Source organism: Cynocephalus volans, chromosome 14 (assembly GCF_027409185.1).
Source record: "Cynocephalus volans isolate mCynVol1 chromosome 14, mCynVol1.pri, whole genome shotgun sequence".
Taxonomy (NCBI): Eukaryota; Metazoa; Chordata; class Mammalia; order Dermoptera; family Cynocephalidae; genus Cynocephalus; species Cynocephalus volans.
The window spans coordinates 27,469,473-27,493,613 of NC_084473.1; the positions used below are offsets into that span (position 1 = coordinate 27,469,473).

The 24,141-nt window shown below is 36.4% G+C and overlaps 1 protein-coding gene across 2 annotated transcripts in view; it reads left to right on the forward strand.

Annotated features, from left to right (window-relative positions):
- Positions 1-1,412: 1,412 nt before the first annotated feature.
- PPP1CB (protein phosphatase 1 catalytic subunit beta) overlaps positions 1,413-24,141 on the forward strand; it is a 37,859-nt gene continuing 15,130 nt past the window's right edge. The window contains exons 1-3 of one of the 2 annotated variants that reach the window (XM_063078307.1): positions 1,413-1,557; positions 1,775-1,914; positions 23,049-23,180. In XM_063078307.1, coding sequence (XP_062934377.1) covers positions 1,863-1,914; positions 23,049-23,180 — 184 coding nt within the window. In that variant the 5' untranslated portion in view covers positions 1,413-1,557; positions 1,775-1,862. The remainder of the gene's footprint in view (positions 1,558-1,774; positions 1,915-23,048; positions 23,181-24,141) is intronic. The other variant, XM_063078309.1, reaches the window with a different exon arrangement.

The window sequence follows — 24,141 nt, forward strand, 5'->3', positions numbered from 1 at the left end:
CACAAGCTAACTCCTGAAACCGAGAGAAAACTAGGGGGAAAACCCTTAGAAAATCCTAGCTCTATAAGTTCTCTGGACATCTTAAAGCACTTGGTTCAACTATGTTTTTCCTGAAAACCTACTCTCCAAGTTTAACACAGGACATGCATGTGTAAGTATGCCAGTTCACACTAACTGAGAGAGAGTAAAATCACAATTGTTAAGAGTGAGACTCTGGCACTAGATGCCTAGATTTGACTCTCAGGTCTGCTGCTTAGTTACTTGTGTAATTTGAAGCTAGCATGTAATCATTCTGTGTCCCCAATTAATCCCATCTACAAAGTAGGGCTACCTCATAGGGCTGCTGTGAGGATTAAATGAGGCATCACGCATGTAACATTTAAAACGGTGCCAGAGCACACAAAGGGATCTCAATAAACGTTAGCTGTTCTTAGTGACATGTGAGTGGGGGAAGCACTGCTTTGGGCTTCGGGCGGCATCATGCCTGCGTGTTGGGAAAAACACCTGTGGAGTAAGGAAAGGCCTTTGGTCGGACCACCCCCTAAAACAGGCCACTAACTCTGGCTGGAACCTTTGAGAAAGGTGGCTACCTCTTCCTCCTGCCTGTCTGGAGGCAGTACTGCATGGTGGAAAAAACAGCCAGGCCCCAACCTTTCCAAGCTTCCGTGTTCTCTTTCTCCCTCTCTTCTATGTGCCAGATAATTGGTGGGTGCTGCGGCCACAGAGATAAATGTTTTTATCCTGTAGGAGCTGAGTCGAGTGTGGGAGATGAACGCATAAACAATTACAAGGCAGGATGATTAAGCAATATAATGGAGGTATAAACACAAAAGCACTGTAGCGAAATAGTACCAATAGGGTGGATGGCGATGGCAGATATGAGAGAGGGCTAGATAGAAGGCAGAGAGCGGTAACCATGCAAAATTGTTACTGCTGCTTCTTCCAGGCCCACTTTAACACTTGTTTCATCCAAGGACCCCTGGAGAACTAGCCTTGTGGAACGGTAGGGTATGAAACCCCTTATCTGCAATGTCAAACTTTTTCAGCAGAGTAACCCCTTCTGGCTTCCCGCACGCACAAACCCGGGTTTCAAACACGGCTAACTGTACTCCGCGTTTCCCCGTGCACGGCAACGTAAGGAATTGCTTGCAAAACTAGGGAGTTTAGACAAGAAAAGCAAAGCGAAGCGAGAACGGCACAACTACTACGGCCGAGGCTAGGGGAGCAGGGAAAACAGACCAGGCAGCTCTGCCTACGCACGCTCTACGTAACGGGAGCTTCCTCTGCGCGGCAAAGTCCGGGACCCGCCCGCGCGCGTGCGCCGCCGCGGCGATTCGGCGCAGTGGACGTGGAGAGCGAGGGCGACACACCGGCGCGAAGGCGGCGGCGGCGGCGGCGGCGGGAGAACCGAGTCCAGTGCGATTGCGCGAGACTCGGCTGGCCAGGGGAGCCGGAAGGGAGCGCGCGGTGCGCCTGCGCGGGGGACTGCGTGGAGCGGCGGCGGGCCTGGGTTGCGCCGAGTGAGTGGCGCTGCGGGTGGGGCTGTCGGCGGCGCTGGTGAGCTTTGCGGAGCTGGGCGGTGCCGAGGAGGGGGAGGTGGCGGCCTGGGTCTGACGCGGCCGGGTTTGCTGGGGGCCCCGCTTGTTTATTTATTTATTTATCGTGGGTGCCTCCGAGTGTGCGCGCGCTCTCGCTGCTCGGCGGGGAGGGGGTGGGGGGAGGGCCCGGGAAAAGGGGAGTTGGAGCTGGGGTCGAAACGCCGCGTGATTTGTAGGTGAGACAACGCCGAGCCGTCGCCGCAGCCTCTGCCGCGGAGAAGCCCTTGTTCCCGCTGCCGGGAAGGAGAGTCTGGTGCCGACAAGATGGCGGACGGGGAGCTGAACGTGGACAGCCTCATCACCCGTCTGCTGGAGGGTGAGCGTGGGGCGCAGGCCGGCTGGGGGGAGGGCGCCTCCTCCATTCTTCTCGTCCCCTCCGCCGCCGGACCCCAAGGGGACCCCCTTCCCCAGCCCGAGGCAAATGCGGCAACGGCTGCGGGGCGGACCAGCCGAGGAAGGGCGAAGAGGCTGGTCTGCGCGGGGGAGCGGCCTCCGGGAGCGCGGTCAGGGCAGGCCGGGCGAGAAGGGGCCGTCCCCGCGGGCCTTCGGAGACCGAGGAGCGCCGACCCGGGTGTGTGAGGAGCCCCTCTGCGGGAGGCAGCCCTTCAGAGAGGCTGCCGGGCTCCCCTAGCCTCCGCGCTCGCCTCCGCTGACCCTTCCAGGGAGGGCGGTGCGAGGATGCCTGCCGCTGGGCGTTAGTGTATGTCCCTGGAATGTGTTTCTTCTCTGTTCTCTTTGTGCGTTGCCCTTGGCTGCCTGCGATTGTTGTTCCGGAGTGAATTTTATAAAAAATTTTCTCCTTAGTAGGACTGTTGCATTTGTTCTGCATTTTCATACAACGCTGTAGAACAGGCTCTTAAAGAAAAGGTAAAATTAGCTGGAGTTTACTTCGTATCTATTACTTGCTGAAAAAAAAGTATAAAAGAAAATCTTTGATCGGATTGAAGATGCACGTGAGAAATAAGAAATGTATAGATACGTTTGCCAAAGGGATTGGCTTTGGGGTTTGAAAATTTTAGATTTGAGCAGAGTTTAATTTCTGTACAAACTTAGTAAAGGTTCTAAAGGGTTTTGTGTTTAAAAGATAGTTACAAGTCTTCGCAGCATTTGAAGTTACTGTATTCTCATGTTTTTAACTGAGTAGTTTTATGTTGGTAGGAGGATAAGGGGGGAAGGGATTGAGAAGGAAAAGGTGGAGAGGCCAGGAGTTAAATATATTGATTCACTGTAGGGTATCATTCAAAGTTAAACGCGTTCTTCTGCCGAAGAGTCCCTTTACCCTAAAATTTGCGTCATCATTAATTGTTTTGTGAGTGTGTAGAAAAGAATTTTAAGCCATTTTAAACAATTTCGAGTCCTCTTCGTCAGATGCTGTCGAAGGATTGCACATGTACTGCTGTTATTTTCTTCCAAATTACCTGACAAAAAATTGTTTTTCACAGTGAAACAGTGTGTACTTATATTTTTGGAAAATCATCAAAGAAGGTTGTATGATTTTGGTGGTCGTTGTGGGACTAGTTCCTTTTTTCAGTTAGTGTGTCGGTATCTGAAACATCATTTCTGTATGTACCCATTGTGTAACTAAATATGGTATATTTGTTCCAGATGTGAAAGCTTTCCAGCAGACATAAAACTGAATAGGAAGCAAAAGTTTTACCAGGAATTCTTATTTACCTTTTCCTTTACTATCAAGTTATATACCTGGGAGGCCCCCTGCTGCCTGCAGTCAGTGTTCACTAACTTATGACTTTGTATCTTTAACAGATGTGAACATCTTGCTGAGTCTGTGAGAAATTCGCTTTGAAAAAAGTTATATTTTGTAATTGTATGTTGTCCTGTGAGGGAAATATAGTTATTTTTAAATGTTTATATCTTGTTCACATTTGGGAAAGTTTAGGCCTACCACTATTTTTAATACATTTTAAACTTTGCTTGCGAATTTAAATATTTTTAAATCTGGTGTTTGTATCTCAACTTCATATTTTATTTTACATATATTTGTATACTTTATAGGCGTAAAACACAGATTTTGTGTTTTAAAATGTTTGATCTGGAACCTAAGTCAGACACGCCTTTTTATGATTACAGATACTTAAAACTTCACTAGTGGTTTGTTCAGAGTTATTGGGAAAAAAGACACTGGGAAAAGTAGCCTAAGTGTTTTTGTGATTTCAAATTAAATGTTTGGTTCTGGTTTTGGACAATCTTTTTTCTTTTTTTTCTGGTAGGAATTCTAGTCTAGACATATTTTCCTCTTCGTGTGTGTGCGTGTCCAGTAAGGGGATCGCAACCCTTGGCTTGGTCCACCAGCAATCCAAAGACAAGACACAATCTCATCACTCAAGGAGCTCCCGGTTTGAATGAGTGACTTTGGGCCTTTTTTCCAGCCTCCTCTTTTGTTCACACACTTGTTCAGTAAAGAGTTTCATCACTTGCTTCTTGATCCTGTGGGAGCATATTTAGTTTGACAGTGCCTCCCTGGGACTCAGAAATATTCCGTGATACTCCCCTCCTTACCAAATCTAGACCTATTCAAAGACTTGTCTAAAGCAGATTTGGATTTTCTAGTAATTATTTTTAATCTTCAAAGAAAAAATTTTTTGGTTGTCTTTATTTTCAAAGCTGTTACATTCCAATTAAATTTAACTGAGATTCAAGAGTTGATGTTTTGTAAAGCTACCTCGCAGAATATGAGGATACTTCCAAAAGTTTGTGGAAAAATAGAATTAAAAGATATGTGAACCTTTCCATGAACTTTTTGAAGTACCTTTGTAGCTATGGTTTGGTTTTTATTTTCAGTGTTAAATGAAAGTACAGGTCAAAATTTGGCCAGAATTTCTTCACATTAGGGGAAAAATTCAGCAGGACTTGATCTCATTTTCAAATGCTGATTGTAAATCCACAACATGTTCCTGATTATTTTTCTTTTTTTACCCTATCAAATTGCCGATCAACTATGCACACTTTTAGTGACACTTTGAATTGCATCATGTTTTTCTTTCTTAGTAAAAAAAAAAAAATACTGATGCAGTATTTTCAAAGTGCCTTTAGGATGTTTAAATAAATTTATGCTATTATTTAAAGTAAAACAAAAATACTGATGGTATTATTCGGATAGTGCATAATCCTCCAGTATATTTTCTTGGATAAAGTTTTACTTAGAACTGAAAACCAAAGACTTCTATCACTTTATCCCCTGTGGAAACTCTGCTACCACATTCTTGTTGCTTATCATATTGCTCTTGACTGATTATTTAAATCGAAGCTAGTTTGTATGGGTATCGTGGAATATCCAGTAAAAGCTTTTTACTTAGATCAGTGATTCTGAAAGAAGTTTGTATGGGTGTTTGGAATATAACAGAAATTACCTGGGGAACTTTGTTCAAAGTATAAATGCTGAGTTTATTTTGGAGGAAGTGAAATGAGATGAGTAGAATCTGATGCATTTGGGAGGAGTTTAGTATGAAAAACCACTGCGGAGTGATTAAGATAGTGCCAGCTCTTTTCTCAGTCATAGACTTGATCCAAGTATTTAAAAACTGGGCTTTACCAGTTGATGATAATTAATACATGTCTATTGTATATCACATATTTGGTAATATGAAACCGAGTGTTTAGGATTTGCTTTTTTTTCTGATTGTAAAAATAAGGCATTCTTGTGGAAAACTTGTGAAATAGAAAAATATAAAAGAAAAAAAGTCTTCTGTAACTCCACACTCCAGAGAAAACCCTTGTTGAAATTTTGATGTATTTTTGTGTTTACTTCATATCATTAGGATATTCTTTATATAGCTTTATGAGTTAATTTTTCATGTGGTAGTATATCCTGAGCATTTTTCCTTGTTGAAATGTCTTCAGAAGTATCTCAAAAGATGTTCGCTATGTAATAGACTAGTCTTTTTAAGTGTTTTTTTTAGCACGTTGCCCACAGAGCTGAGCTTGACTATCATGAGTTGTAGAATATTAGCACTGTATAAACTTCCATGGCAGAATATGATTGTGTTTCTATTTTTGGCCCACTAATAGCTTTATGAAAATCTTGGGATGTTTGTTCTTGCTTTGCTTTTTAAGCCATTTTTCACTTAACCTTGGGCTTGACCTGTCGGAGGTCTGAAATTTGTGGAACCGCTGTGATCATGTAGAGTGTATCTCCCTTTCCTTTCTTGTGGATCATATACTCTTTTAAGATTTAGTTAGGCTGACAGACTAAGCAATAGGAAAATTTCCTATGTGTCCTTTTGAAGGTTAAAAAAAATGGTTTTGAAAAATGAAATAGATTAATAAAATAACATTAAAGCTCTGCTTTTTAAATGACAGCTTTATTGAGATATAAGTCACATACCATACAGTTCGCCTATTTTAAATGTATAATTCAGTGGTTTTTAGTATATCCATAAAGTTGTGCAACCATCAGCTTTAGTGTATTTTCACCCCCCCCCAACCTTGGTTCTAGTTGCAGACACTCCCCTTTTCCCTTCATCTCCTTCCCCGCACTCCACCCCCACATCCCCCTAGCCATTGGCAACTACTAACCTACTTTCTTCTGTACAGATTTTTCCATTATGGGCATTTCATATAAATGAAATCATACAATATATGGTCTTGTATGACTAGTTTCTTTTAATGTTTTTAAGGTGCATCCATGTTGTAGTATGTATCAGAACTTCATTCCTGTTATGGCTGAATAACATTCCATTGTATGGACATAACACTTTTTTTTTTTTAATCCATTCATCAGTGGATGAACATTTGAGTTGTTTCCCCTTTTTGACTTTTGTGAATGATGCTGCCATCAACTTTTGTGTACAAGTTTTTGTTCCCTTGGGTATATGGCTAGGAGTGAAATTGCTGGGTAACTTTATGTTTAACCTTTTGAGGAACTGCCAGACTTTTTAAAGCCTCTCTACTGATTGTTTAATTCTGACCCAGCAGTCTAAAGGTTGTGTAGTTTGAAGGAAGTACTAGTTGCTTCTGACATCCTTGACTTGCACAAGAAGTGTTTTATGTAGATCCAGAGCCAAACCTGTTAGAAAAGAGCAGGTTTAGGAGTAGGGGAGATCACCTGAGGCATACTTTATCTCTTTTCCTGATTCTTCTGGCTGAGGCTAGAGGAGGCAGGCGTAAAGATGGTGGCATATTTTTTAACTGATTTGGCGATTCCCCCCCCCCCCCCCCCCCGTTAATTAGTTCCAGCAAGTGAGGGAAACAGTTTGAAGTAGCCCAGAGATGTTGTGCTTGGGGGTGGGAGGTTGACTGGTGCTGGCGATCCAAACCCTTGATCTTAGGGTTGTGGACTCTGTGCTCTAACCAACTGAGTAATCCCACAAAGGGCTGTTTTTATTTTGCTTTCTGAATGCAGAGGAGGACTTTTTTTGGTAAATGTCTAAATCCAAGATAAGAGTCATTCGGATTTAGAAATCTATTTAAATTTGAGTCTAGAGACAGGGCTATGTTAAGATTTAGGATTAGTGAGTAAGATAGTAAATTACATCTATTAGGTTTTTTCCTCTCATATCCTATTCTCCACATTTATCATTTAACAGTATGCACTCCAGTGGCATGCATTCTCAAACAATTCTGACAGACGTAGAATAATATAGGAATGTCAAGATATTTAGAAATATTGACTAAAATCTCATTGTTTCTGAAACAAAGGTTATCCTGGAAGTCTTGGGATGTAGGGGGGCAAGGGGAAGAAGTGGTTCATAAATGTCAGTAGGCTTAATGGTGTGGTGGTGGTGGATGGACTCCCAAGTTGAGTCTTCTAGGATTTAATTTTGATTGGATACAAATTTATATCCTCAGTCAGCGACCACTCCTTCTCTGGCAGCTGTAAATAGGCATTTCAAGGCTTATTCTTCCCAGAAGAATAGAGGATCAGTAATGGTAGGACAAGGAAAGAGATCAAGGTCACAACTTTTCTTTCTTCCTACACAACACCACCTTACTTCCAAGATTGAATCAGGTTACCTCTGAAGTTGTGGTTATTGTAGATAAAATGTAATTTTTTTATACCATGTTCTCTAAAATAACACTCTGTAACAGAAACTTGCCATATGATTGACAAGATGAAAATACTATAATGGAGACAGAGTTCGTTCTTTAAATAGAAGTAGAAGACTAAAATATAGAAACTTATTCTGAAGTTAAATAAGTATAAATAACCAGTAGTAATTATAAATAAACAATAGCCAATTTTTTCCTGGTTTGGTAGAAGTAGTGAATCCTTGGTCTAGGTGTATACTTGTCATGCAGTAGAAAATAGGTCAGTGGTAGTTGTCCTTTATTCTGCCTCTGCACTTATGTGCATAGCACAGTGATTAACGAGGGTGTGCATAACCTTCCTGAAAATCACTGGCCTCAGCCCGCCCACTCCCTTCCCAAATTTACCTGCATCTGTGCAAGGACAGGTAGAAGTGTTTATGTTACGTGCACAACCTAGAGGGAACGTTGCCTTTGGTTCTTGATGCATGCCCATACTATGTAATTTGGTGGTTTTGACACATCTTGTTCACAGCTTGTTTTACCATAAAGGAATTTTATTTCAAGAATGTTAATCAGAATTTCTCTGAGTAGCAGAAGTTCTCACCTGGTCAGTTTACAGGGTGACCAAAACACTTTCTTGCTTTGAGTATTTAAGTAATTTTAAACTTCCCCCCAATCTTACCTCCTATTTTCAAGATTTAGAAAAATCAAAAGTTAGTACTTTTCATAATAAAGTTTAAATGCATCTGATATTGCATAGCTTTCTCTAATGTTATATGTAGCAGTTATAATAGCTCATTAAAATTTTTTGAATAGTAAATTGAGAAGGAATTTCAATAGGTGCTTGTAGGTTTTGTCTGTGTTGCGTATTTATCAAATAATTGAGCCAAAGTAGTGACAGGAGAGATGACCAGACTTCTTAGTGAGGAATTTGCAAATGTCAGTGAGAAACAGTAAAGTAGATTAAATTAGAGTTTATGACAGGAAGGAATAGATTTTGTGAATTTTAGACCCAAACTTCAATAGTTATGTGAATCCTGAGTGATAATCAGGTATTTACTCAATTAAGTGCTTACTCAGGAAATATCAGTAAGTATTGCTACAGTGAGAGTACATGTTGTATAATGGTTAAGGATACGGGTTCAGTGTGTATTTTAATTTCATCTCTGCCCGTTTCTTTTGCATATTGGGGATCATAGTAAGTACCTACTCCATAATATTTCTGTGAAGGTTAAACAGGTAAAACACTTCAAATAATTCTTGGCACATAAAAGCTCAGAAAATGTTAGCTGTCATTATTGCTTAGTGTAAACGTGAGCTAAGAAATAGATAATAGAGAGCTCTTTATACTGCTGAGCACTGGACCTTCCCCATACTAATATTTGAGAAGGCCCTTTTTTGCAGTTACTTACCAGATATTGTATCCTACACTTTGTTTATTGTATACAACCACCATTTTCATATATATGTAAGTACATAAGAAAATTTATTTCCTGTTCCCATTATCCAGAGTTTATTGTCTGGTTTGACATACCAGTGTTGGTGCTAACAGGGAGAGGTTTCTAGGCACAATCAGATAATGAAAAGTGATTTTAGGAGATGTGTTGCATGCTTTCTTTGGCTAGGGACTTGGCTAGGGACTAGGGCAGTGGATCTCAAACTTTGAGTCTTGGGACCCCTTTACAATCAACTTCCCCATACTTTTTAAAAAGAATGGAGGGCAATTCTTGTGTTAAATATATTTTACCATAGTAAAAAAAATGTTTTTTTAAAGAATTGAGGACAGAGCTTTTATTTATGTGTTTATCGATGCTGTTAAAAATTCAAACTGAGAACTTAAAAATATCTATTTAATTCATTTAATTAATTAATTAATTAATTTAATTCATTTAGCATAAATTATGCTTTTATGAAAAATTAACTTTCCTAAAGCAAAAAAATTAGAAAAGTGCCATTATTTTACATTTATGCAAATCTTTTTAATATTTTTCATAAAAGACAGGTGAATTCTTATCTCTGCTTTGCTTCATCTGTTTGATACATTGTTTTGGTGGAAGTACAGGAAGAAAGTCTGTTCATACAGATATGTAGTTGAAAAAGGGAGTAGTATTTTAATAGCCTTTTTAGATGATTGTAGGTATTCTCTTTTATACCAAAAATAGGCAAATGAAATTTTTTTAAGTTGGTTGCAATGTAGAATCTGAAGTGATACCAGTAAATTTTTTTTGTTCTCTTTCATTACAATCCATTGATCTATCTTGGACTTTAAATGGATTTTACATGTGACTTTGTGGCATGTCTGTCATTTGGAAAATATGGGCTTGGCTGAATTATGCAGATGTCCAAATGTTGATACATCTTATTATACAACATACCAAAAAAAATCATATTTGTTAATCTTACAAGATTTCATCAGAAGAGTCCTAAAGTATGGAGAAGATAATAGGTTCGTAGCGCTGGATACAAGGTTTCCAAAATCTTAATTTCTCTTAAAAGTTGAATTTTATCATTGGCAATAAATGTTATCAGTTGTTTTCCTTGATATGACAGGCTTACTTTGTTCATTTTCCAGGGTATCTGTTAATTATCTAAGTCTGGATAACCATAGTTTGTCAGTTGTGCTTTTCAATAAAAAAGGTGTTCTGTGGGTAAAAGTGGCCAGATCAGCTTGGAACTAAAACACTCACGTGAGTAGTGCTTTTCCTTGAGACAGCTATTGTACTTTGGTATGCAGCAGAAGTGCTTTATGGGTACTTTCCATTTTATCATATATAATATTAAAAAGGTATGTATTCAAGGGTGGAAACTGAATAAAATTGATTTTACTGCTTCATCAAGGGCATTCTTAAGTGAAACTGGCTTTTTTGTTGTTTGTTTCTCTGCAAGGGCATGGTAGTGAACATTGTATGAATACCCGTACAGTTTGGTGCCACTGACGATATGTGTTAAGGTACCACCACTTTTGCTCACCATTGCTTTTGCACCATCAATGCAAATGTCAACACAGTTAAAAAAAAAAAAAAAAATAGAGCTCATACTTTAGGATTAGGACATTCCTTCCTCTAATCCTGAAATGTTTAGCCTTCACCTGTCACTTTTAAACTCTTTTCTCATTATACTGGTTATTTGTTTACCAGTATACTTGGAATGATTATTTACTTATGGTGAATCACAGATCCCTTTGAGAATTCATGAAAGCCATCAGCTTTTTCAGAAAAATATTCATGTACATACACAGCATTACAGATAATTTGAGATATTATATACATAGCTCCTCAAGGTCATCTATGGGCTCTGAATCTACATTAATTATTTCTATCAGGGAGATGTAAGATGTGTTGAAAGTATGGCAGCTGCCTAATTCTTTCATTGAAAACGAAAATTCCACATTTTAGCCAATTGTAAAAATTTTACTTTTCTTTTTGTTGCTTAAAGGCAGACTTTCATTCTAAATATGGAAAAATTGCCAGAAAATTTTTTTAGGAAATCTAGATTTAAGTTAACTTTGCTATTAATTAGTATGTAACCTTGAGTGAATCTTGGGGGTGGGAGGGTAGAGGAAGTGGGAGTTAAAATATCAATATTAATGAAGATTATTAAGATTTTGTGAGGCAGATGTGCATAGGTGGTGGAATTAGTTCTTTTTTCTTGTCATCCTTTCTGTTTTAGAGAAGGTGGTTATAAATAAGAACTTGCTGGAGAAAGCAGATGGTTACTGTATTAGTCCGTTTCCATTGCTTATAACAAAATGCTCTTAACTGGGTAATCTGTAAAGAAAACGAAATTTATTGCTTACAGTTTTTGAGGCTGGGAAGTCCAAAGTCCATCTGGTGGTGGCAACAGTGACCCAGAGGTCTTACATTGCAAGATGATGGAAGCAGAGAGAGCAGAGAGACAGACTGACTCTCCTCTTTTAAAGCCCTCAGACCCACACCCCTGACCACCATTTTTAATCCATTCACTACTGCATGTTCCTACAATCCAGTCACCCCTTCAAGGCTCCACCTTTCGATTACCATAATAGGATTTCCCACCTTCTTAACAATCCCAGTGAGAGCTAAGTTTCTAATACATAAAACTTGGGGGACACAATTCAAATTTCGGTGAGTTTTGGGGGACATAATTCAATCCACTACAGTTAGTGAAAGATAAAATTCAGGATACACACACGCACACACGCACACACACATCATATACCCTTTGTAATTTAAAAGACAAACCTGCATTGGAATAATTTTTAAACAAATCCAAATTTGAAATATTGTTGAAGGCAGTTTTTTTAAATTATGAGAAGAATGGAATTCTTTTGGGAGAGGATAACATTTTGCTTAATTGTGTTCTCTGTCATCAAAACCGAACTCAAGTGATCATCTGTTGATGCTCGTCTATAATGAGATTTTATGTATTTCGTCTTGGAAGGTCTCTTTTCATACAGATAGGTACTGTCAGAGTCTAATAGCAGTCCACAAGTATATGACTGCAGTTGAGCATATTCATCACTTGGAGAGTATTTATAGAATTCTTCCTTATTTACCTTTTAGCATGTCATTACATTGCAAATTAATCACTTTCAATAGAGGGTTAGGTGGAGGCTACTCAACCGCACAGTTAAATGGATTTTGGTATGTGCACATCTCTTCTGCACTTGAATCAACATCTGAAGAATGCTATAGTTTGAGCTTGAAAAACGTATCTGCTGCAAATTTGTGTGGGAATGAAGATCTTGTTTTAACTTTTTACAGCATGGGAAATGTATAAAGCAGCTTGCTTGTGATTCAAACAGTAATAGTTGTCAAAATGACTTATGAGCAGTGTAAGTTTCACATATAAGTTGCCTTCATTGCCTTACAGTTTGGGGTTGAACTCATTAAGAAATATCAGGTTCGCAACAAAATCTAATTTCTAACCCTGTTCTGTGTTTGGTAACAGTGATTGAGGATGATTCTTCTCATTAAGAAAAATCTCAGTATCAGCCCTGAGCACATAAAAATCATAATAAAACTATTGCTACTAAGCCACCGGACTGTGTAGTGGGGATGGTTAGCTTTGAGAGCAAATGAAGTTCATCGTTGATAGTACTGGTTCAGTGATACATGATAGATTAAGATATTTTTCCACAGAGTACTGCACCATAGACTTTAAACACCTTATACATTTTCACAAACTTTTTAAAATTGGCCAGCTAGATCTTTTTCTGCTACATGTGTATTTTCTCCACCATCAGCTGTAACATGTCTTAGCAAATTCCACTTCATGTTGAACTGAGTTAGTTTTTCTCAGCTTTGAAAATATTCTTCCCTGTAGTTTCACACATACTATTCGTAGAGGCTAATTTTCCAGTCACTTCAGATTCAGCATGGGCTCCTCTAATAAACAACCACCTAGAAGTATTGGTAATATCTGTCAACTTATCAAGAACTAAGGAAAACCATTCAGAATTATTTGTCTTATTTTTTAATTGTTTATTAATGTTGTTCCCAACTTTTCAAGCACTGTTCTTACAGAAAGGCTAATGGTCTTTAAAAAGTTTTTATTTTTATGAAGAAATTCTGCTGTGATGAGATATTCCATTTTCAATTTAAAAAATTTTTCCAACTATTGCATTCCTGTGAAGTAGAAATGTTGTGATGAGTGCTTAGTCTGGTAATGCCAATATATATTCTGTTCTTTTAGCACAGCTATAGTGTTGTTGCATAATAAACATAATGCTTAACTTCCAATTAAATAACAAAATAATCGACACTCCATTTTGTCTTAAAAGCACAACATTCAAAGTTTGCTTTTCTTGCTTTGGCATGAGTATGCACTGGAAATAAAAATAAAATGTTGCAGTACAGCAAAAAGCATGACACTCGAGATGCTGTCATTATAACTGCATATCTGCAATTTGTAGTATGCTGATAAGCAGTGTGAACATGTGATCTGTGTCACAAGTACTCTACTGCCATTGTAGCATGAAAGTGCCCATTGATAACACAGAAATGAATGAGAATGGTTGTGTTCCAGTAAAACTATTTATGGACACTAAAATTTGAATTGCATGTAATTTTTATATGTTATCAGTATTGTTCTTCTTTTGTTTTGCTTTTTCCCAATCATTTGAAAAATGTAAAAATTATCCTTATGTCATAAGCAATGCAAAAACTGGCACTGGGCCACATTTGACCTTTAAGCCTTAGTTCACTGAATCAGGGTGTAGTTTTTCCACCTTTCTAATGTAAACATGGTTGTGTAGAAAGATTACCTTACTAGGAGTCAGGAAACCTTGGCAATCCCAGAGTTTTGTGACTAAATCAGGTAAAATAATGGGGTTAGGACCCATGGTGTCCAGTCCTGGGCAAGGTACTCATTAAAATTCTTTAGGTAATCATCTAAATTTCTAGTGTATACCCAATAATCACATTTTTTGTGCCTCTCTGTTCTACTTCAGCAGCCTTTCCATTGTCGAAGAGCAGCCAACACAAAGTTTTTGAGGGGTTTGATCTTGAGCAGAAGAGAAGCACACAATATGAGCTCACTAGTCACCCTGGCTTTTTTCCTGGAGGCATTTCTTAGTTTGTGGCATAAGGGAATAAATCCCAAACAGAAACTGACAGTCTAACTAACTGTGCTAAGGAGGGAAGGTGGAAGTCTGACGCCGCTAAAGTGGTTGAAACTAAAGTCCAGGAGAGGAGGGAGCCATAAAGAATCTAAACTTAAAATCTGTAGTCAGGTCTCTAAAGTCATTGACTGGCTTCAGACGTACACATGTGCAAGAGAAGATTCTAAAGAAACTCAGTAGGAAACTGCTGGAAAGCTAAAGAACTGAGCAGACATTTCGGCATTGCCCTCGTACCAGAGAGTCAAAAGTTGAAGTTCAAACCCTGTGAAGCTGGAGGGGCCTTATTACACCCTGAGTTTTCCTTTAAGACTTCACCATGGCCACTTCCTAAGATTGAGGGCAAAACTGAAATAGACCAGCCCTCAAGAAAATGTGGGTAAGTCATTTCTGTTCTGTTGCTGAAAGGAAGCAGCCCTCTTTGGAGGAAGATGTCATCTAGGTCTTTATAATTTTTTCATCCATAATCTATTATTTCACGCAGCAAAATATTATAGGGCATTCTAACAGATCTGAACTGATCAAAAACCAAGAGGGAAAAAGAAAAAGAAAAAAAGAGTTTAGTAATTATCTAGTGCTGAGGGGGGAAAAAATGGAGAGAAGATAAAGAAAAAAGCATGAGAGACTTTAGACACAGTGGAAAGGTCTAACATGTATAATAGGAGTCCCAGAAAGACAGGAGATATACACTGGGATAGAAGAAATATTGGCCCATAATTTTCCCAAACCGAGAAAGATATCAAAACACAGATTTAAAAAGCTTTGTGAAATCCAAGCAGGATAAATACACAGGAAACTATTGAATCCCGTCATAGACTTAACTGCTAAAAATCAAAGAGAAAGAGAAAGTCTTAAAAGTTGCCAGAAGAAAGAAGTCATTACCTTCAGGAGACAATAATAAAAATGGCTGATCTATCTCCTGAAACTGTGGAAACCAGAAGACAATACAATGATCTCTTTAAAGTGCTGAAAGGAAAAAATAATGCTAACCTAGAATTCTTAATCTAGTGAACATAGTCAACAAAAGGGAAGGCAAAATAAAGACAGACTGAAGCTGAGAAAATTTATTGTGAATAGACTGTCAGAAAATACTAAAGGAGGTTCTTCATGTAAATTATGCCAGATAAAAGCAAAGAACTGCAGAAAGTATTGAATGACTAAGGATGAATGTGAATAAATATAAATTAATTCTGACTGTTTAAAATAGTATCTGTGGCTGGTGGGGTTTAAAATATGTGGAAACAATATATGACAACTGTAGAGCAAAAGGCTGGAGGGTGGTAATAAGTCAAAAGTTCACTTGTAATCTCTAGAGTAACCACTAAGTGAAAAATAAAAGAATGTATAGCTAAAAAGCTAGTAGAGGAGAAAATGGGATAATAAAATATAATTGATTACCCCAAAGCAATTCAAGAAGAGAGAAATAAAGGAATAAAGAACAGATGGGACAAACAAAACCAATGACAGAATGGTAGACTTAAACGCAACTCTGTCAGTAATTATAGTAAATGTAAAAGAGCAAACATTGAAATGAAGACAAAGCATAGAAGACCCAACCACATAACTTTACAGGGGACATATTTTAAATTTAAGGACACAGATGAGTAAGTTAAAAAAAGGGGGGGGGGAGTATCATGCACATATTAACTAAATGAAACCTGGGTTGGCTATACTTACGTTGGAAAAAACTGTAAGGCAAGAAATATCACTAGAGATAAAGGCATTGTATGATGCTGAAAGGATAAATTCAACAAAAAGATAATGTTAATTTTTTTTTTTAATGTATCTAATAATACGGGTCTGAAACACAAAAAGGAACAAATGACAGAACTACAAGATTAAAACAGACAAAACCACAACCATAGTAGATTAATGTACCTCTCTCAGTAACTAGTAGAACATGCAGGTAAAAACCAAGGATATAGATTTGAACAACACAGCCAACCTGACCTGAGTAACACACACAGAACACTTCACCCAGCAACTTAAGGATATACATGCTTTGCAAGTATGTATGCAACATTTACTAAAATATACCATATGCTCTACCATAAAGCAAATTTCAATAATTTGAAAGAAATGAAATCACAGATAAATTGTCAGTGATAATCAGCTAGAAATCAATAACATAACTGAAAAATTCTCAAGTAGGTGCAAATTAATATTCTTTTACATATCTTATGCTCCAAAGAAGAAATAGAAACAAAAATTGTAAAACATAATAAAAATATGTCAAAACTTGTGCAGTTGCAGCTAAAAAGTAATGCTTAGAAGGTTATATATAGCTTTAAATGTGTATATGAGTAAAAAAAAAAGGGAAAGTTCTATTTCAAGACAATAGAGGAATAGCAAATTGTAATAAAAGAAAAAATGAAAGGCAAAAGCAAATCAATGATATAAAAAGCAGATGTATGATTTTTTTAAATGAAATAATTGCAAAGCTTAGTATAATTCATAAGTTTCTAGAAAGACTGATTTTAAAAAAAAAAGAAAAGAAATTACCAATATCAGGAAAGATAAAGGAGACATCACTATTAAAGGAGATTAAAGAGGTGGAACAAGTAAATGCAAAATGTAATCCTCGATTGATTTGTAGTAGAGGGAAAGAAAATGCTATAGAGGACATGATTAGGACAGTTCATAAAATTGTAGTATATTCTTTAAAGATTTGTATAAATATTAAATTCCCTGAATCTGGTAACTTATATTGTGGCTATGTAAGAGAATAGTTTTAGAAAATATGTACTGATGTATTAAGGGGTAATAGAGCATGATGTATGCAACCTATTCTCAAGCAGTTAAGTGAAAAGTTATGCATGTATGTTTTTTAAAGGATAATAAGATATTATAAGTGACAGTGTTAATGAATTTGACAGTTTAGGTGAAAAATTCATCTTGGCTAAACTGACACACAAAAATAGAAAATCTGAATAGTCGTATCTATTAAATGGTTATATCTTTCTGTACTTGAAGTACTTCTTAAAAGGAAAATTCCAGGCCTAGATGGTTTCACTGGTAACTGTAAACATTTAAAGAAGTTATGCCAGTTTTATACAGTCTCTTAAGAAATCAGGAAAAAAAGTAACACTTCCCAACTTGTTTTATGAAGCCAGCAAAACGCTTATACCAAAATCTGATGAATAAATAACAAGGAAAGGAAATCCCTGACCAATATCCCTCATGAATACAGCCACAAAAATCCTGAGCAAAATATTAGCAAATTGAATCCTGGCATATATGAGGGTACTTCAAAAAGTTCATGCGAAGATTTGTATTTTAATTCTATTTTTCCACAAATTTATTGAAGTACCCTGATATAAGAAAAATAGTAAGTCACAAACTGGTGGTGTTTATTCTAGGAATCCAAGGTTAGCCTAACACTCAGAAATCAGTCAAGGTAAATCATATTAACAGAATAAAGGGGGTGGGGGGGAAACATGATTATTTCAGTAGATGAGAATTTGGTAAATTTAACACCACTTCATGATAAAAATTCTTACAGAGGCCAGTTTTTCTCAAGATGATGAAATGTACAAAACTGTAGCTGTCAAACTTAGTGGTGAAGTATTGAATGCCTTTCCCCCCCAATTCAGTAGCACCACTTCCATTCAGCATCATCCTGGAGTTCCTGGCCGATTTCAATGAAGAAGAAAAAGAAAAGTTAAAAATATTGGAAAAGAAATAAAACTGTTTTTGAAGATGATATGATTGTATACTTGGAAAATCCAAAGAAATCTACAAGCTATTAGAATAGGATACAAAGTCAGTATACAAAAATCAGTTATACTTCTGTATACAGTTGACCCTTGCACAACATGGGTTTGAAGTGCACGAGTCCATTCATATTTTTTTTTCCCAATAAATATATCCGGGTTTGTGACAGTTTTAAAAAACTCACAAACTGCATAGCTTAGAAATATCAAAAAACATTAAGAAAAAGTTAGCTATGTCATGACTGCATAGAATGTATGTAGATAAGTCTATTTTAACATTTACTACCATAAAATTTATACAAATCTATTATAAAAAGTTAAAAATTTTCAAAATTTGCACACTTACAAACTGTACATGGTGCCATTATGAGTCCAGAGAAATGTAAACAAACATATTCAGTATTAAATCATAACTTCATAAAGTTAACTGTAGTACATACTGTGCTACTGTAATAGTTTTGTAGCCCCCTCCTGTTGCTATTATGGTGTGATCACATGTTGCTGAGCTCAAGTGTTGCAGAGCTCAAGTTGCCATGTGCTTGTCATCTCTGAGTGAGCAGTTCATCTCTCCAGTAAATTGCCTGTCTTAGTAAAAAGTAATCTCTTGCAATTTTCTCTTCCCTATGATTTTCTCTTAATAATGTTTTCTTTTCTCTGGCTTACTTTATTAAAAGAATACAGCATTAAAAAGAGAAAAAAGAATATAGTATATAATACAAAATAATAAAAAGAGAAAAAAGAATACAATATATAATACAAAATATAGCATACAAAATATGTGTTAACCAACTATTTATTGGTAAAGCTTCCAGTCAGCAGTAGGCTGTGAGTAGTTAAGGTTGGGGGGGGTCAAAAGTTATATGTGGGTTTTTGACTATGTGGGGATGGGATTGGTGACCCTAACCCCCAAGTTGTTCAAGGGTCAACTGTACTAACATCAAACAATTGGAAAGTGAAATAAGAAAACATTTACAATAGCAGCCCTCACCCATCAGTTTAATAAAAAATGTGCAAGATCGCCACATAAAAACTACAAAACATTGATGAGAGAAATAAATGACAGCTTAAATAAAAGGAAGGCTATCACGTTCATGGATTTGGAAGACTTAAAATTGTTAAAATGTCAATTATCTCTTGACTTACCTATTCATTCCCAATTAAAACCCCCATAAGTTTGGGGGACAAGGAAGGAGATAGACACATGCTAGTTTTAAAACATACTTGAAAATGCAGAAGGGCCTAGATTAGCCAAGAGAATTTTAAAGATAAAAATTAAAATGTTTATATTATCAGAAATTGACTCTTTATAAAAAGCTACAGTAACTAAGACAATGGTACTGATGTAAAAATAGAAAAACAGTAGTGGACTGTATGGTGTTCAGAAACAGACCCTTTCAAGTATGGTCACCTGATTTTTCTACAAAGCTGACGCTGCAGTTTACTGAGGGAAAGGCTGGTAAATGGTGCTGAATCAATTGGATATCTGCGTGAATAAAAATGAACCTGAACCTTTACTTCAAACCATACACAAAATTAATTTGTGGTGGATTATAGAATGAAATGGGCTAAAATAATAAAGTATCTAGAAGGAAACAAGAACATTTCCTTAGAAAAGGCAAAGATTTATTGAACAAGATGCAAAAAGCACTAACCAAAAAAGGAAATATTCATTAAATTTAATATTGTTTTAAATTTAAATTAATTAAAGAACTGTTCATCAATAGACAGCACTAAGAGATGGAAAACACAATTCAGTTTTAATAAGAATGAACAAAAAACTTAAAATGAACTTTTTCAAAAAAGGATATCCAAATGGCCTTAATATTAAGCATATCCAAAGGTACTCAGTGACCTTAGTTATCAGAGGAATGCAAATTAAAATTACACCCAGCAAAATAGCAAATTAAAGATACCGATAATATCCAGTGTTGGCCAAGATGTGTAGCAACAGTGTTGGCGGGATTGTAAATTGTTGTAACCACTTTGGGAAACTGTTTGGTGGTGTCTGCTACTTTACTAAGCCTTCTCTGTGACCCAGCAATTGTACTCATTTTATATACATACTCAAGAGAAATGTGCATGAATATTCATAACATTTGTAATAGCTTCCAACTGGAAATGACCCAAATGGAATAGATAAATATATTATGGTATATTCATACAATGGGATACTTCAAATGATTGCTAAACGCAATTATGTGATGGATCTCAGATATAATAATAATAATAATGAGCAAAAGAGTATATACTGTATGTTTCTTTTTTTATCTAAAATTCAAAAACAGGTCAAATTAATCTGTAGTGAAAGAAATAAGAGAACTGTATTTCATTGGCCATTACTATTATTGGTTAGGGCCCTTCCTTCAGGGTGTTGCAGGAAGCATTGTCTTGATCTGGATGGTGATTACTCAAGTATAAACATAGCTAAAAAATCATTGAGTTATTTTTATACATGTTGAGTTAGTATATGTTGCTGTGCGTATGTAATACCTCAAAATATTTTCTGAACAGTGATATTTGCTACAATGGGGTTGGCTTGGAATTATTACATGCTGAAATTTATTTTTCAGGAAATTTTTAATCCAAAAATTTATTTGGTGAAGTGCACAGTGTGGCCTTTGAGTTCACAGACTTTGGTTCTAAATCTTTCTCTGCTGCTTTTCATTCCCTTCAGTCTTATAAAACCTGGGCCCTATGATCTTGTGCAAATTATTTAATCTCTTTCAGTCATTGTATGGTGGAGATGATAACTTCCCTTTCTAATCCTGGGATATCAAAAGGATTAAATGAAATCATTGATGTGAAAGTGCTTTGCACCTAATGAAGTATGCAGATTTATATTATTTTCATAATTCAGTGAGACATTATGTCTAGGTTCATGTACCCAAATACTGGAATCCCCCATAGATATTGTAACAGCAGTCTAGTTGCCCTATGTTACAGGTCACCCTGTTTTCTTTCTTTTTTCAGATGATTGTGAGAAATTGAAGTGCTCTTAGAAATCTGGGAGTACATAAGGGAATAGGAAGATAGCTAGGATTGCTTTGAGACACCTGCGTTATTATCCCAGACACTGGCTGATTCATTTCTAAGATTTGGTTACTTGTCAAAGGTTTAACCTTTGGAAGAACCTTTAGCTTCTCTAATTGCATTTCATCAACCCTTATGATGTAATTGATTATGAAATACACTTTTATTTTATGTGCAACCAAGGGAGAAAAAGCAACTGCCAATTATAATTGTAAGAAGCTATTGATTGCAAGATATCTCACAACTCGACAGAAATTAATTAGGGGAAAATGTACATCTTAGAATCAGTGAAATAGTAGAGGTTTTTATGCAGTGTGTTGGTTTTTTTGGTAAGTTTTTAGTTTGTGTGGATTAGCATGACTTTTAAATAAAAGCATTTTATAGCTCAGTAAAAATGTTAGTCATAGTTACACAAGCACTCACTTGGGAGGTCAAAATTAAACACATAATTTACAGAGAAAATAAAATATGAGGTAACATATTCATCGCTGTAATTTGGACACTTTAAATTGACACATTGAAGTGACCCACACTGTCTTTTTACTTACTTAGTAATGATTACCATCAAGTTACAACTAAATTTTGGTAACCTAGTGTTTTATTACTACAGAGTCACAACATAAATTGTGAAATATTTTATAAGAGCCTAAAGTCTTGTCCATTGCTTTTATCTCTTAACAGCTAGTACATGGTAGGCTCTCAAATATTTGTTGAATGAGTTAATAAAAAGTTTCTGAATAATCGCTTTTAGCTTTGTATTTGACATCTGAAAGCAACCAGAGATTTTAAATTCTTCAAGGTCAATACTTTTTTCCCCTTAAACCTAAATTTTCCACATTGAGAACTAATGCCAGGATTAAGACCTGTTCGTGCATCTGAGCTAGTATTCCAGATACTTAATGGAAGATATAAGGCTAGATGTCCTTTTTGGTCTTAGAAAAATCCAAATGTGCGTAAGAAGTAGGTAATTAATGCTTGAGAGCTAGTATTAACGTAAAAGCTATGCTAGGTTCCCCCTAATAAAAGCAGTTCTACTGATCATAGTTTTTAATTTCAGGGATAGTCTTATAAACCGGCATATTTGCTAAAGCACATTGTCTCTGTCTTTCCTTGTTACTTTTATATTAATATGTAATGGAATTAATGGAATATATAGCTTTTGCATGTGGGGGCCCGACTTTTTTTTTTTTTTAAGCCTGTCTCATTCACCTGACAAAGGAATCATAGCAATGTTTAGTGAGAAATGCGTGGACTAAATTGTAAATGGGAAACAGTAGGGGTATATAGAAGTATAGTTTGTTTTTTTGTTTTTATTTTTAAATGCCTTTTCAATTGAATGAGAGCTTAGCAGTATATTTAAAAATAAAGGGGAAAGAGCCAGTAGAAATGATGAGAGGAAATGATTACATGTTCAGTTCAATAGGGCAAATAAGGGACTTTCCTCTCCCCATGTACTATTCCACTCCTGTCCATTTCTGAAGTTCCTGAAAGCCACATTATGTTATGGATTTTATTGCTCATTTATGTGAAAAATGCTTTATCTAAATAGCCTTTAGAGGTCGTAATATAATGCCCTATTTTGAATACAGTGATAAGAGTTTAATAAATAGCTCACAACCTCTTTTATATTTGATCAGAAAATATCTCAAATTCTTGGGACTGCTGATAATATTCCAAGGAAATGTGTGAAACTAAATCACCTACTGACAGCTACTTTTTAATCTCCCTTTCTTCATAGCTGCTGGTCCTTAGTAATGCTATCCTGGCCTCGTGTGAGATGCAAAACTTGTTTTGATGAGAAAGTAGGCCAGACCTTCAGGGGTGCTGTCCCTGAAAACTTGTAACTCTCATGGGCTGCTGGACCTCAGGTTGGCCACTGGAGAGCAAAGAAGAGAACTGTATTTCATTGGCATCAGATGAGGAGCATCATCAGGAACCAGCAACAGTGGAGACAGGAGCCAAAGATCATAGAATAAGTTCACTGTTAGCCATAAGACCCAACAGGGTAGTTTGCTGCCTTTGTGACTTTTCTGGTCTTAATAATGTGGGCATGATGCTTTCTTAAGGATTATTCTTTTATGGGTAAATTTTAGAGAACTGATGATTTTATTCATTGTTTATCAGTACGCGGATGTCGTCCAGGAAAGATTGTACAGATGACTGAAGCAGAAGTTCGAGGCTTATGTATCAAGTCTCGGGAGATCTTTCTCAGCCAGCCTATTCTTTTGGAATTGGAAGCACCACTGAAAATTTGTGGTATGTAAATGGTTAAAGTTGGAAACAACTCTTTTGAATCATGTTTTCCCTTCCATATTTACATTGAGGATAATTTAGGTGAAATGTTTTTTAAAATTTTTTTAAAAGAGAAGATTGATAGGTTTTATTAAATAAAATATAAAAATGTAAACTTTCATAAAAAAAAGTACAGACAAGAAAATATTTGGTACATAAACAACAGATAAAAAGATTGCTATTCTTTATATGTAATGAGTTCTTAGAAATAAATGAAAAAGATTATATAATAGAAAAATAACAAAAAATAGGGAGAGGCAAATCTTAGAAGAAATTCAGATGACCAGTAAACATAAGGTCCTCAGACTCACTAGTAATCAGTGAAGTGCTATTTAAAACAAGTCCCCAGCTCTAGTCAGACTACAAAAAATGTCAAAGATTGATATTTAGTGTTGTCAAGGATGTGGAGAAATGGGCATTCCAGTACACTGGTTAGAAAAAAAGGTATAGAATTTTAGGAGTCAGTATCTGTGGTCTTCTAACTTTGTTATGATAATTTAAACTTATTTTGAAGATATATTACTTTACAATTTGTATTTGTTCTTTTAAGTCTTCCGGTGGCTTTTAGCCAAAAGTAAAAACTTATGACCTTAAGTTGAGTGATCTCATTTTTGTAACTAGAAATATTGCTGCTTAGAAAGTCATATTTTTCTCTAATTCACATAACATTAGGAAATGATATAAGTAACGTATCTGGCTTTTGGTTTGATAATGCAGGTATTCTTTGTAGTAGTTTCTAGTGTGTATGACATCGCTTTTGTGGACTTACTGTCAGTTTTTGCTAGAACAAGGATAGTTTGCTATATACAAAAATTTTCTTTCTCCTGCATGTTTCTTAGTGATCCACATTCACATGATGTAAACTGCAGGTGCTTAGTGTGCTGTTTAAATACTTTTTATTCTCTTTCTGAATGTGCTTTATTAA